Consider the following 14371-nt stretch of genomic DNA (forward strand, 5'->3'; position numbering starts at 1 on the left):
AACAGTACGCACCAAAACTTTACAGCGGCATTGCTCAGCAAGTATTTTAACTTATTAGAAGTATGTCATGGATATTTTAGCTGATATCACTCTCAACACTATCAAAAAATAGGATTTTCTTCTATTAATTCCATCTTAACAGAGCAAATATACAAACTGTCCCTGTGGTCTATACATCAAAGGCTGACATCTTTTAAATCATACTTTGAACTCGTTTCTTCTAAGCATGAAAACCAGTCATTACAAACTTGAGCAATGGAAGTTAACTGCTGTGGTTTTCTGTGTATAAGCACATGTTACTCATTACCTGGAAAATTTTCACATAACACTTCTATTGGTGTGGCTCGTTTTGTATCTCCAATTTTCTGATACCTCTCTTTTAATGTGTCAGCCTAAAACAGAAAGGAAAAAAGTCCTGAGAAGCTGGTGATGTTAAAATTAACTACTTGGAAGACAGACCCCTGACATATTAACAATTTATAAAATTCGAAAGGAAACACAAAAATAATTACCTTTAAACCTTGCCAAGGAAGACTGCCTCTCAGAAAATACATGAACATATGACCTAAAGCTTCTAAGTCATCTCTTCTACTTTGTTCTGAAATACAAGAGAAACATCAATTTCACTTTCCTCTACCAGTTAAGGATTCAAGAATGGAGAACTGACTCTTTTGTTACATATACATTAATTCCCAAAGTTCAGTATATAAACTTAAACTATCTAGCACTTACAAGCAACAAATCATGTCCAGTTAAACAATGTTTTTAACATTAAAATTATTGTGCATCTTTAAAATATGCCACTAGACTTTTGGGGGTCTTTTTGTTTGGTTGGTTTTTTTTAAGATCCCACTGGGCACTCATTGCTCTCTTTAGATATCTATCCACAGAAGTATAAAGCAAGTCAGAAAGGGTTCCATGATCAAATACAGAGTCACTGTGTACCAGAGCTCCATCTTGAAGACCCAGGATATAACATATTAAAGGTTAAAGAAAAACCCCAGAGATAAAAATTATTCACTTCATTTAACTCTGAATCTCCTGAGCTTATATGAGCACAAAACATCCATCCTATATACTCTCCATTAATATTAAATGCAATTAGATTTTATGTAATATATTCTTTAAAACACTTGTATTTGACCTACCCCAACATTAATAACCCCTCTGCCACCACCAAAAAAAAAAAGCTGCTAGAACAAACTGCCATTTTCAAATTACTACTGCTGTTTTAGTAACAAAATGTTGCACAGCATCTAACTGAGTGACAATCACAGAGGAGGACTCAAAAAGGTACTTATATTTGCTAAGTGAAATTTTTTTCCAATTTTTTTGTCACTGAAGTTAAATGTTTAAGATTCCTTACTATTTTAAAATAATACAAAAACTCTAACAATAAGAGGAAAAAATAGTACTTTAATTATAAATGTGTAAGATGTTTTATCCAAATGAGTCATCATCATACTACCTAAGCAGTACTGAATGCTTCTGAAAAAGCAAACTTTTCAAAGCATGGCTCTGAACTAGCATGAACAGGACGGGAATGGTTTTAATTTCTACTATTTAATCTCATTCCACAACTGTCTTCTGTAACACTTGCTACAGTGTGTGTGTGTGTGTGTGTGTGTGTAGTTATTATCTAGTCTTTATCTATCCTCCCACCAGACGGCAGATTACAGGACAGCAGATGTCACTTGGCTCATTATCCTCAGGACCAAGTATAACGCAGCCACAGAGCAGGCACTGAACACAGACTACTTAAATAGAAAAATGAACATTTGAAAACACATCATACTAGATATGTGTCCCTTTCCTACAAGGAAACAAAGATATCCAAAAGAAAATGCATCACATTGTTAGTAATTAGGGTTATGAGATTGGAGGATTAGACAGGACATTCTACCTTCTCATTTCATATACTCAAACTGCAGCATAATGGCAAATTTTTCTCTTCTGCTTCAATTTTCTATCATAACAATGTACACATATGCTATTAAAAGCAGAAAACTTTCAAAATAAATAAAATAGACTCAAGGTCTTTTTAAAGCCATTTAAAAAAAAAGTAGGGATGTGAATAACATGAGAAAGATGAGGAATATATTTTATATATACAACTTGACCATATTAGATCCTGGGACCCTCAAGAATAAAGAGTCATGCAAAGAAAAAAATATACATATTTCTGAACTCCCACTGAGAGTCAGAATCACCTCTGAAACTTTTAAATGCCTCAAATGAGTGACTGATTCCTTGAGTATGACATGAGCTAAAAGAACACACATTTTAAAAAGCTTAGCAGATGATTCTGAAATACAGCACTAAAGTTGATAAACACTAAAAAAAGAAACTCTTTTCATTGAAGTATACTTTACACATAATAAAATACATCCTTTGTAAGGGTATGGTTTGAAAAATGTTAACAATGTACACGTAAGTACTACCACAATCAACAACTATTTCCAACACTCCAAAAAGTTCCCTTATGCCCCTTGCCAGCTATCCTCCCCTCCCCTGGCCTCAAAACAACCACTTATCTGCTTTCTGTCAGGCTACATTAAATCTGATTTTTTTTATACAGTTTCATATGAAAAGTGTCGTATAACATGGACCCTTGGGTCCAAATTCTTTCACTCAACATAATCTTTTTATGTTGTTGTGTGCATTGGTAGTTCATTACTTTTTATTCCTGAGTAGTATACTACAATATACTTATATATTCACCAGTTGCTGGGTCATGAGTAACTTCCAGTTTGGGGCTATTGTGAATAAAGCTTTTACGAACATTCTTGTACAAGTCTTTGTGTGAACATATGTTTCCATTTCTCCTGTGTAAAGTTTTAGGAGGAGGATTACTACTTCATATGGAAACTGTAGATTTTACTTTTTAAGATACTTCTACACTGTTTTCCAAAGGGATTGTGTCATTTTATATCTCCACCAGCAACATCTGAGAATTCAATTATATATTGAACTTGTATCCGGCAATCTTGCTAAAACTCATGTACTGGTTGGTGTATTGCCCATTCCACATTTAGCATGGTCACTCTTTTATACTTCAGCCCTGCTAGTGGCTGTGAGGTGTTAGCTCACTGTGATTTAATTTTAATTTCAGCAGTGACTAGTATTTTTGAACACTGTTTCAACTGTGCTACTGCTTATTCAAACATCATTTTGTGATGTTTTACTCATTTTTTAAAACTGTACTATGTGTCTTGCTATAAAGTTGTAAGGGTTGTTTGTGTATTCTGGATGTAAGTAATTGTCAGATGTAAGTTTTGCAAACATGTAGCTTGCTTTGTTTTCTTAACAGCATCTTTCAAAGAACAGAAGTTCACATTTTGATGAAGCCCAACTTAACAGGGTTTTGTTTGCTTATGCTTTCTAATGTCCTATCTGAAAATCTCTGACTAGTCTAAGGTTGCAAAGATTTTCTACTTTTTCTTCAAGAAATTCTACTGTTTGGGTTCTTAAATTTAAATCTAGGATTCATTTGAGATAGTTTTTCTTTTTGCTCCATGTGGGATAAGGGTTTAAACTCATTTTCTTCAATACCAATACCTTGTTATTATCATATAGTTTCTTTAAATACTATGCTCTCCACCCTTGATTTAACTTTGAACCCTTCTCAAAAACCAACTGAGATCTGTGTAGGGGTCCATTTCAGGACTCTGTAATGTGACCCATTTATCTATGTCTAGGTCAATACCACCAAATATAAGACGAAAGGGAAAAGTAAAGATAAATGAGGAAACCAATGATGACAAAAAAGACAATCAATTGAGAAAACCACAAAATCAAAAGCTGGTTACATGAAAAACCCAATAAAACTGTATCACTAGGCTGGCAGACAGAAAACACAAATTACTAGCATCAGGAGCAACCAGGGGGCACCAGGACAGATCCTACAGACTTCAAAAGAATGGTAAAAGAGTATTATGAACAAACATTATGCTAGTAAATTCAACAACTCAAAGAAATGAACAAATGTCTTAAAAGATAAATTACAAAAATGTGAACAGTTCTATGCCAATTAAAGAAATTTAATTTATAATCTAAAATCTTCCCAAAATATAACCAAAGGCCCAGATGGCATCACTGCTGAATTCTATTAAACAGTTACGGAATAATACTAGCTCTACACAAAACTCCTTCAGGAAGCAGAAGGGCATCTTTCCAAACTCTTTTCATTAATGATGTTACCAGTCAAAGGCATTTTACAAGCAAAGGAAAATACAGGAAATGTCTCTCATCAACACAGTCACAAAATCCTTCAAAAGTTAATACACAATGACTAGTTCATCCCATGAATTTAAGGTTGGTTTAACTTTCAAAAACCAACTATGTAATTCACCATGTCAATAAAATATATAAATCATATGATCACCTCAAAAGATATAGAAAAAGTACCTAATAAAACATAACATGCATTTATGATATATTTTTTAAAACTCATTAAATAAGCAATAGGAAAAAAATTCATTCTGACAAGGGACTTCTATGAAAAATCTGTAACATAATTCTTACATGACCATAATTCTTACTCCTACAATCAAGAACAAAACAAGAATGTTCACTTTCACATTATCTATTCAGTGTTTATACCAGAAGCCTTGCTAGTACCAAAAAAAAAAAAAAAAAAAAAAAAAAAAAAAAAAAAAAAAAAAATCAAGAAAAAAATTAAAAGGTATTCAGATTGGAAATAAAGAAGTGAAACTAGTTTTTTCTGCAGGCCATATGACAATATAGGTGGAAAATCCAAAGTAATCTACAAAAAAAGAACCTATTAGAACTAGTACATGAGTTTTAGCAAGGTTACAGGATACAAGTTCAATATATAAAAAATAAATTGCATTTCTATGAAAGCAATCAACAACTGGAAAACAGATTTAAAAAGCAGTACCATATGAAATACATATGAAATAAGCAGCATATGAAATACTGTAGAGATAATTTTAAAAGACTGAATGATTTGCAAATACTGACCTCTCCCAAGTAGCATTCTTTGTTAAGGAGAGGAACACAGTATAAAAGGCAATTTCCCTTTAAATTCAAGGTGTAGGGCCTTAGTTACCAGAGTGCCAACAAGCCCTGATCATAAGGTAATCTTGCCTATATGATAGTCTCAGAAAGCAGTATTAGTCTCAAAACCTACACAGTATTTAAAAATTCAAGTCATAAATACAACCTAATAAAATAAACCACTTCTGTAACTCAGCCTGAAATGTTCCTTACCCTCATAATTCTTTTCTTTGTGTTCTTTCATCAACTGACAAATCTGGAAGTAAATTTCACCATGTAGTGAGTAACAGAAGTCAAACACAGTAGTAACTAAAGAATACCTCCTCAGGTCTTTAACAGATCTGTTTCATGGGGGTAAAAATAATTTCCCAAAGGTAATCTGGCCCTTATTAGGCCCTGTTCACATTTTATAAAGCACTTAACTACAAAGGCCTGTTTGAAAATGGATGTTTCCCTGGAAGCCAAGAATCCTCATTATAGGACCCCTTACTATGAGAAACTAAGAAATGAGAAAGTGATGATTTACTTTACAACAGGTATCATTAAAGAATCTTCTAAAGTAAGTTTTCCAATAAGTTTAAAAGTTATGTAAAGAGTCAATTAAAATTTTGCTATTTAAGAATATATGTATCACATAAAATACATAGAATCAGCACATATTAAGGGCCTGGTATGGGTGAATGTGTGATACTGATGACTGTTTAAAATTCTACCTACACTTAAAGCAGCAGTAATCCCAAATAAGAAAATAAAGGCTCAGAAAGGCTAAGAGACAAGCCTAAAACTATGCACCTAAAAGAGAAAGGCAGAATTCTAAACCAAATCTGTACTTTTTTCATTTCAGAAAGCAAAGGCAAAGTAGAACCAATCAATTAATCAAACATTTACTGTACATCTTCTGCAATGCTTTTCTACTTAAAAGTCCTACTCTTTAACTGAACATTATTTTCCTCTTTTTAAACTACTTTTATTCCTCACCTGTTTAGAACTATTTCTATTTTGACTTAATTTCAATTTAATTTTCAGCAACAGAAAAATATCCCTTCCTTATTAACTCAAATTTACCTCTGTCAAAGAAAAAATAGATCAAATGCTTAGAAGCAGAAAACTTTCTAATATATACATAAGTATTTGCAAAAAAATCCTCATTACTGCATTTTCCTACAAAAATGAAAAACAATGAGACCAAAAGACATGTTAGTTAACACTAAATACAGGCAAGACAAGAGAGCTCATAAAAAATCAAAAAAAACCTCTCAGTGAAGAAAATTTAAATCATTCTTTATATACAAACAACAACAACAAAAAATTATTACAAGCAAAGGTTTGACTTTATATTTCCTTCTAAAATGTTGAAAATTATTTTTCCCTAACAGCACCCCCCACAAAAAAACTCTTCTTCTTCAAAATTCACTGAGCTTGTTTACATGTTCCAAAATTACATAATTAAGATGTTTTTTGTTAAATGAAAACACAACCTATTTAGCAAAAGAAAAGGCACAATTATGAAAGACAATGTGCAGCAACAGCTACCAATCCAGTTACCCAATGTTGCAATAACCAGAATGCATAAAGAAAAAAAAAAAAAAAAGTTTTCAGAGCAATGGAACCCAGCACATGCATTCACCTGATTACTAAAGAAATGCTCTTGAAATCCAGTTCTCTTAATTTAGATTTAAAATCCAATAAATTTATCAGGAGAAGCAAACCAAAAAAAGAGAAGAGTGAAGTACTGCCAGCAACAGTACTACACATGATAACAAATAGTACACTATGAGACATTTAAATACCAATAAAAGCCTTTTAAAAAATAACAAAATAACTACTCTCAGACTATAAACCTACAGCAATCGACACGTAAGAAAAGATGATACACACCCTACGTCATCAGGAAACACAAATTAAAACAATGAGATAACACTACTGCCACATAATGATTTATAAGAAATACATATTTGGGGGCACCTGGGTGGCTCAGTGGGTTAAAGACTCTGCCTTCGGCTCAGGTCATGATCTCGGGGTCCTGGGATCAAGCCCCACATCAGGCTCTCTGCTCAGCAGGGAGCTTGCTTCCTCCTCTCTCTCTGCCTGCCTCTCTGCCTACCTGTGATCTCTCTATCAAATAAATAAATAAAATCTTTAAAAAAAAAAAAAAAAGAAAGAAAGAAAAGAAAAGAAATATATATTTGGTCATTCAGATGACCAGAATATATATCTCAAGATACATTAGGTCTTTAGCCACATTTTGTGAAAACACTTCAGAGCCATAAAGGTGAAATGGGTGTTTGGTAACTAATGAAGGTGAATCTTGAACCCACCCTAGATCACGGGCTGATTGCCAGGGAGATCAACCTCATGATTAGAGGGTTGGGACTTTCAGTCCCAGCCCCCAACCTTCAGGGAGGGAAAAGAGGTTGGAGGTTAAACTAGCCAATGGCCAATGCATTAGTCAATCATGACTATGTAATGAAGTCCCCATAAAAACCTAAGAGGACAGCTTTCTGGCCCTTTTGGGAGAGCTTCCACACTTGGGGATCCAGAACACCTACATGTGTCACCAAGCCAGGGCCCAAGCTGCACAAGGACAGAAGTTCCTTTGTTTGGGCTCCTATCCTACATCTGACTGTTGATTTGTATCCTTTATCATGTCCTGTAATAAAATCGTAAACCTAAGTAAGTGCTTCCCTGAGTCTACAAAACCACTCTAGCAAAGAAACTTGAACCTAAGGAGGAGGTAGCTGGAGCCTCTAATCTGTCCATGATCAGTCAGAAGCACAGGTAACACCCTAGAGTTTGCAAGTGTTATCTGAAGCAGGGGGTTGGTGAGTGGTCTTGTAGGATGTAATCCTTAATCTTGGGATCTGATGCTATCTCCAAGTAGACAGTATCAGAATTTAAGCTGAACTTTCAGACATGCTGCTGGGGTCTCAGGGCTTCTTACAACATACTTTTAACATACAATCTAGCACTGTCCTTGGTATTTACCCAAAGGAGATGAAAACTTAGGTCCCACAAAAACCTGCACATGGATGTTTACAGCAGCTTTATTCATAACTGCCAAAACCTGGAGGCAACCAAGATGCCCTGCAGCAGGTGAACTGGTGAATAAACTGTGCTACATCCAGACAACGGAATGGTGCTCAGCATTAAAAATAAATAAGCTATCAAGTCATGGAAAACCATGGAGAAACCTTAAATGCATATAACCAAGTAAAAGAAGTCAGTCTAAAAGGGTTACATATTGCTTATTTCAAATTATATGGTATTTAGGAAAGGCAAAACTATGGAGACAACAAAAAAGATGTGATTGCCAGGAGTTTGGAGGGTGGGAGGTGGGAAGCGAGGGATGAATAGGTGGGTCATAGAGGATGCCTAGGGAAGTGAAACTCTCCTGTATAATACTACAATGGTTCATGCACGTCATTATAAATGTATCCAAACCCATAGAATGTGCAAGACCAAGAGTAAACTACGGACTCCACAGAGGATAATGATGTGTCAGGGTAGGCTCATCATTTGTACCTAATGTACTACTCTGGTGAGGGATGTTGACAGGCGGGGGTGGGGGCGGGAGGGGTGCTGCCTGTGTCAGGGCAGGGAGTATAAGGGAAATCTCTGTACCTTCTACCTAATTTTGCTGTGAATCAAAAACTCTTCTTAAAAAAAAAAATGCTCTAAAAAATTACATTTAAAAAAAGCACTGCTATTTAAATGCATTTTCTCTTAACTTATTTAAATCAAAGTATACATCCTAACATTCTCTAACTGAACTTGAGGGTATCACCATATAGTAGTAATCACACAAAATTTACAAAGCTGAGTCATCCAGAAAATGTAAATTATGTTCATCGTATTTTGTTTAAGAAAGCGATGAATTGTGCAATTCATTTTTAAACTGTTAAAACGTAATTATAAAATGTAAATACATGTTTTTCAACTGCTAAGAAGCTGTCTGGGAGCCTAAGAGCAGTCCTCGAGAATTTGGGCAATTAACATAGAAATTATATGAATCACACACCATCAGATGACAGCACAGAAAGAAGACATTTTTGTAAAATCATAAATTCTATGATCCCTTCACAGAGCTTACCACTTAGAGGCTTGAAATATTATTCTTCTATGCAACACAGATTTTTTTATTAACATTTACAAAACAACTGGCAGTTTATTCTTCAAATCCTAATCCCTTAGTTCATGAATATTCAATATTAATTAAAAAAAAAAACAATTCTACTATTACTTAGTAAAGAGAAATGCAGAGTATTTACTTCAAATGACTTCAACAAGACCAGTTTTGTCATGAAAGGAAAAATGAGTGATCCAAAGGAAGATTATAAAATGAGGTTCAGGGGCACCTGGGTGGCTCAGTGGGTTGAAGCCTCTGCCTCTGGCTCGGGTCATGATCCCAGAGTCCTGGGATCAAGCCCCGCATTGGGCTCTCTGCTCGCTGGGGAGCCTGCTTCCTCTTCTCTCTCTGCCTGCCTCTCTGCCTACTTGTGATCTCTCTCTGTCAAATAAATAAATAAAATCTTTAAAATGAGGTTCAACGGAGTTGACCAAAACAAAAAAAAAGTCTTGAAAAAGTATTAAAAATAAGACACTCAAGCAGACACAATTTTAAAATAACATTTCAATATAAAAGAAGGCTTCCACTAGAGCAGACCATAGAAATCCACGTGTCACACACAGCTTTTATAAGATTTCATCTTGAACAGTGACTCAAGAAGGTATAAGAAGGTACACAGTGAATAAAGAAATCTGCCTACTTAACATTAATCATGCAGTGAAGATATATATAGATATACATATATATCTATATATATATCTCTCACAGGAATAAAGAGGTTAAACCCCACACTGTGATTTTACACTATTCCAGCTTTTTCCTTTTTAAATCTGATACAGTGCACTAATCTCCACAAAGGAAAAATACTTATAAACGTGCACAAAGGTCTGTCTGAACAAATTCTCTCTTTTGAAATGCTCATGTGTGTACAAAGTCCTTGAATGCACAAGAGTAAAGAATGAATAAGAAGGCTTTAATTCCTCTTAAAAGAGTAATCACCAAAGTCCAGGCAAAGCCAAAAGGAAAAAAATATATAAGCAAATTAAAATCACTACTAGAAGATTCCATTTTCACTACTTTTTCTTTTCTATCTGTTCCTGACTCCACACAAAGCTGGTGCTTTAAACTCAAAACATCACTAAAAAGCCCATGTTCACAGCCATCTCACTTATAAAAATGCTTTAACTCTTCAGCACTTAAACTCACGTGACTTAAGCTTACTCTTAATTTCTTAAAAAACAGGAAATCATGTAATCTGGGAAACAAATTTTCTCTGCCCATCTACTTCCCAAGTACTACATAAAAATTAAGAAGCAGGGCTTTTGTAAATAGGAGAAAGTAAGGATTAAAGCCTTTGTTCTTTGCAATACTTGCCAAAGAAATATTTTATTTGTTTTCTTGCTGAAAAAGGAGTAAAAAGGTTACTGTAATAGTTAAATGCCATTTCCCAAGCTCTGAAGGCTTTTCCTAACAGGGACAAACATATCAGGTTTGCTTTGTCATTTCTACAAATAGAATGCTGTTACATGTGCCATTGTTTGGATAAAAAAAACATCAGGCCATAAGGAAGTTGTGACTTCATATCTCACAATAAAATGGTGGTGAACCTTTGTTAGTTGTTATGCAATAGTCTGTTAACAACTACCATGAAATGAAAATCTCTCACGGACACTGTTCGTCTAAATACAGGTGCGCCTGATTTTAACAGAAGACACAATCCAGAAAGTTGTGTATCTATGCAATCTTATTTTAAATCTGTCATGAAAGTTTGCTATCAAAAGGCACTCCCCCCAAAAACACTACCTGAATGCAACTAATTTTAGATATTTGAAACTTACTTTTCTTAAAGTAAGGCAGATTTATATTTTTCAGGGATTTCCGACAGCTGAAGAGAAAAAAATACCACAGCTCTTCCTATCAGGAGCCTGTCAGGGAACACACTTTCAGTAAGCAAGTGCTATTAGTTCCAACTGAGAGGAAGAAGCAGGGAATGCCATAGAGAGCAGGTAAGTCTCCAAAGAATGGTCAGAGAAGAAGCTATGACCAGGAGTTGAAGCCTGAGTCATGTTACTGCTAAGGTCTTGAAGAAAAAGTGACTGTATACCACAAGGTACATTTAAGCAGGGATGATGGGTAAGTGCTGATTGGTTTATGTTTCTATTTTTCTTTTTGAGTGAGATGTCAGGGATGGACTCTAAAGGCAGAAAATAAAGTCTGACTTTCTCTGATATGAAAACTGACCACGGTTTGAGACTTCAGAATAAACTACTACAAACATAACCTAGAACTGACTTTTTTTAGAAAGGCAAAGAGGTAACCCAATGGGAAAGAATAGGGTATCATAAAAAGAACCTCAACCCCTAATTCACACCATATGAAAATTAACTGTAGACTGTAGAAGAAAACATAAAATGTCTTCATCTCCTGGGGACAAAGATTTCTCAGGATTCAAAAAGTAATGATCATGAAACAAAAAACCGGATAAATAACTGATTTCACAAATATTTACAACTTTTGCTAACTACTGACATCACTAAGAAAATGAGTAGGTAAGCCACAGACTAGAAGAATCTATTCACAGGACATATATCTGGGAAAGAATTTATATCCAGAATATATAAAGAATTCCTATAAATCAACAATTAAATGACACACAAGTCACAAAAGAAGATACGCAAATGGTCAATAAGCACAAGTAACAGAGCTCAGAATCATTAGTCATGGAGAAACAAACCACCACCACATATCCACTATAACAGCTAGAATGAAAAAGAAGGACAACTCCAAATATTGTCAAGACTTAAACAAACTGAACCCTCATTCGTTACTGGTGGAAACAGGAAATGGTATGAATGCTTTGGGGTACTGATGGGCAGTTTTTGATAAAGTTAAACGATATCTACCATAGGACCCAACAGCAATTCCAATTTCAAGTATTTACCCAAAAGAACTCAAAACATACACCCACTGAAAGATTTTTTAAAATTCCTTATAGTAAAACACTTAATAATCAAAATGTTCATCAACATTAGAATAAATAAACCATTTGTGTGGTATATTTGTGCAATGGAATACTACTGAACCTCAAAAAGAAACCTCTAAAAAAAGTTACTGATACTTGAAAAACAAACATTAATCTCATAGTGAGCAAAAGAAGCCAGATGATCCCATTTATATGAAGTAACAGAACCAGCAAAACTAATCTATGGTGACAGAAATCACAACAATGGCTAGTTTTGGAGAAAGTGGGGGAGAGAGCACAAATGAAGTCTAAGGAATGATAATAATGTAACTCCTGACAGGGTTGTGGGCTACCCACATGTGTACATATGTCAAAAATCACACATGATATATTCAAATGCTGTAAACTTTACTCAATGTAAATTTTATTTTAAAAAATGAACTTTTCGGGGCGCCTGGGTGGCTCAGTGGGTTAAAGCCTCTGCCTTCGGCTCAGGTCATGATCCCAGGGTCCTGGGATCGAGCCCCGCAAAGGGCTCTCTGCTCGGCGGAGAGCCTGCTTCCTCCTATCTCTCTCTGCCTGCTTCTCTGCCTGCTTCTCTGCCTACTTGTGATCTCTGTCAAATAAATAAATAAAATCTTTAAAAAATAAAATTTTTAAAAAAATTAACTTTTCAATAAAATAAGAATTACAAATACTGTCAATTCTAGTAAGCTTGCTTTACATACTGCTATTAGTTACCAATTCTGAAACAACATTCTGAGAATCTGAGGCTTATAACTATGAGTAAAATAGAGTAATGGTAGCCATAGTTCTCATTATTGGCAAAGGAAGACATATAGAGAGAAAAGACAAAGGAATTACACATATGGAAATGGAGGTACTACTTTGTGGTCTTAGAATGAAATTTAAAAGTATAATCAACTCAGGATTCTTAGTAGATAAGTATTAATATATGTATGTGTGGACATGTATTTCACATACACATATGCAGAAGGGGCTTAGAATAACACACCAGTAGCAATGAGTACACCCAGTGCCCAGATCTTGCTTTCTGTATAACATTATTCAATAAAAGAACCCAGGGAAACTTGAAGAAATGTCTGTTTCTGGGTTAGAGCAGAGAAACTACAAGATGAATCTGGAACAAATTGTAGCTCCAGAACGTAAAGTTATCAAAGAATCATGAGGATAAGCCAAAGGACAGAGCAGCCAGCTGGACTGGGCAACCAATGGCCAAATCTGGGACAACATGAGTATCGAAATAAATAATGACAGCAGTGAACTATACTACTTTCAGTAAGAATCCATGAGTCCTTCCTTACTTTAGTCAATAAATGGGAAAAAGAGAAAAAGCTTCTGCTTACATTAGATTATCAATAAATACATAAGGACTGATGAATTAGAAAATCATCAATGGATGGTAACTAAATCTAGTGGGTAAAATTTGATGAGGAGCAACATATTTGTATTTACATAATCTCACAAATTCACTTACAAAATACTTTTGAATGGCAAAGGGAAAATAGGAAACTTGTTAAGTATAACTGAGCAGACACTACACTAAGCAAGGGATGAAAACTACATGCAACCAACTGACATCATATACCACCTGACATGACACACTGACAACACTTCACTTGTGATTTTGTGCTACAGATGCACACTCAAATATAATCATGAAGAAATTATGAGACAGACTCAAATTGAAGACATTCTATAAAATATCCTATAGATACTCCACAAAAATATGAAGGTCATGAACCAAAAAGAAAGGTGAAGGAGTGTTCCAGACAAAGAGACTAGAGAGATGTGACAAATCAATGAAATACATGTTCCTGGAATGAATCCTTGACGGGGGGGGGGGGCTGTAAGAAACTCTGTGAAGTTGATATTATTTTATAAGGAACCCTCTTTAAAAAGTTAAATAATTTGTTTCAAGTCATACAATTTCTATACTATAAACAGAACCACTACGCTATGTACTCTCAGCATTCAATGTATTGGGCAGGATGCCATCTCCTTGGCTGGCTGTATAGAAAGCCAAAGTCTCAATCAAAAATCTTCACACACACATTAAATGCAGTTAAAATTAAGTATTCTCTCATATTCTTTAATAAAACTAATCTTATGCATCTGCCTAACTGTATCAAAGTTGAATATTTCAAGTTGTCATATTAAAAAAAGAGTGAATGTAAGGATCTGTCATTCATTTACTCTAGAGCAACTTACTTTAAAAGAATTTTATTAAATATAAATCAAAGAAAACTCTAGTCAGATGTGATAAAGAAATTACAATAGAAGCAACTGTAATCCCCCCAAAA

General features: G+C 34.7%; 1 protein-coding gene across 11 annotated transcripts in view; it reads right to left on the reverse strand.

Annotated features, from left to right (window-relative positions):
* The window catches only part of CSNK1G3 (casein kinase 1 gamma 3), a 117557-nt gene that overhangs the window by 29133 nt on the left and 74053 nt on the right, over positions 1-14371 (reverse strand). For all 11 annotated transcript variants that reach the window (XM_047729992.1, XM_047729989.1, XM_047729991.1 and 8 more), the window contains exons 7-8: positions 513-598; positions 308-392 (exon numbers count right to left, since the gene is read on the reverse strand). In XM_047729992.1, the coding sequence (XP_047585948.1) occupies positions 308-392; positions 513-598 (171 nt within the window). The remainder of the gene's footprint in view (positions 1-307; positions 393-512; positions 599-14371) is intronic.

The sequence above is a fragment of the Lutra lutra genome, chromosome 5 (assembly GCF_902655055.1).
Source record: "Lutra lutra chromosome 5, mLutLut1.2, whole genome shotgun sequence".
NCBI classification, from domain to species: domain Eukaryota; kingdom Metazoa; phylum Chordata; class Mammalia; order Carnivora; family Mustelidae; genus Lutra; species Lutra lutra.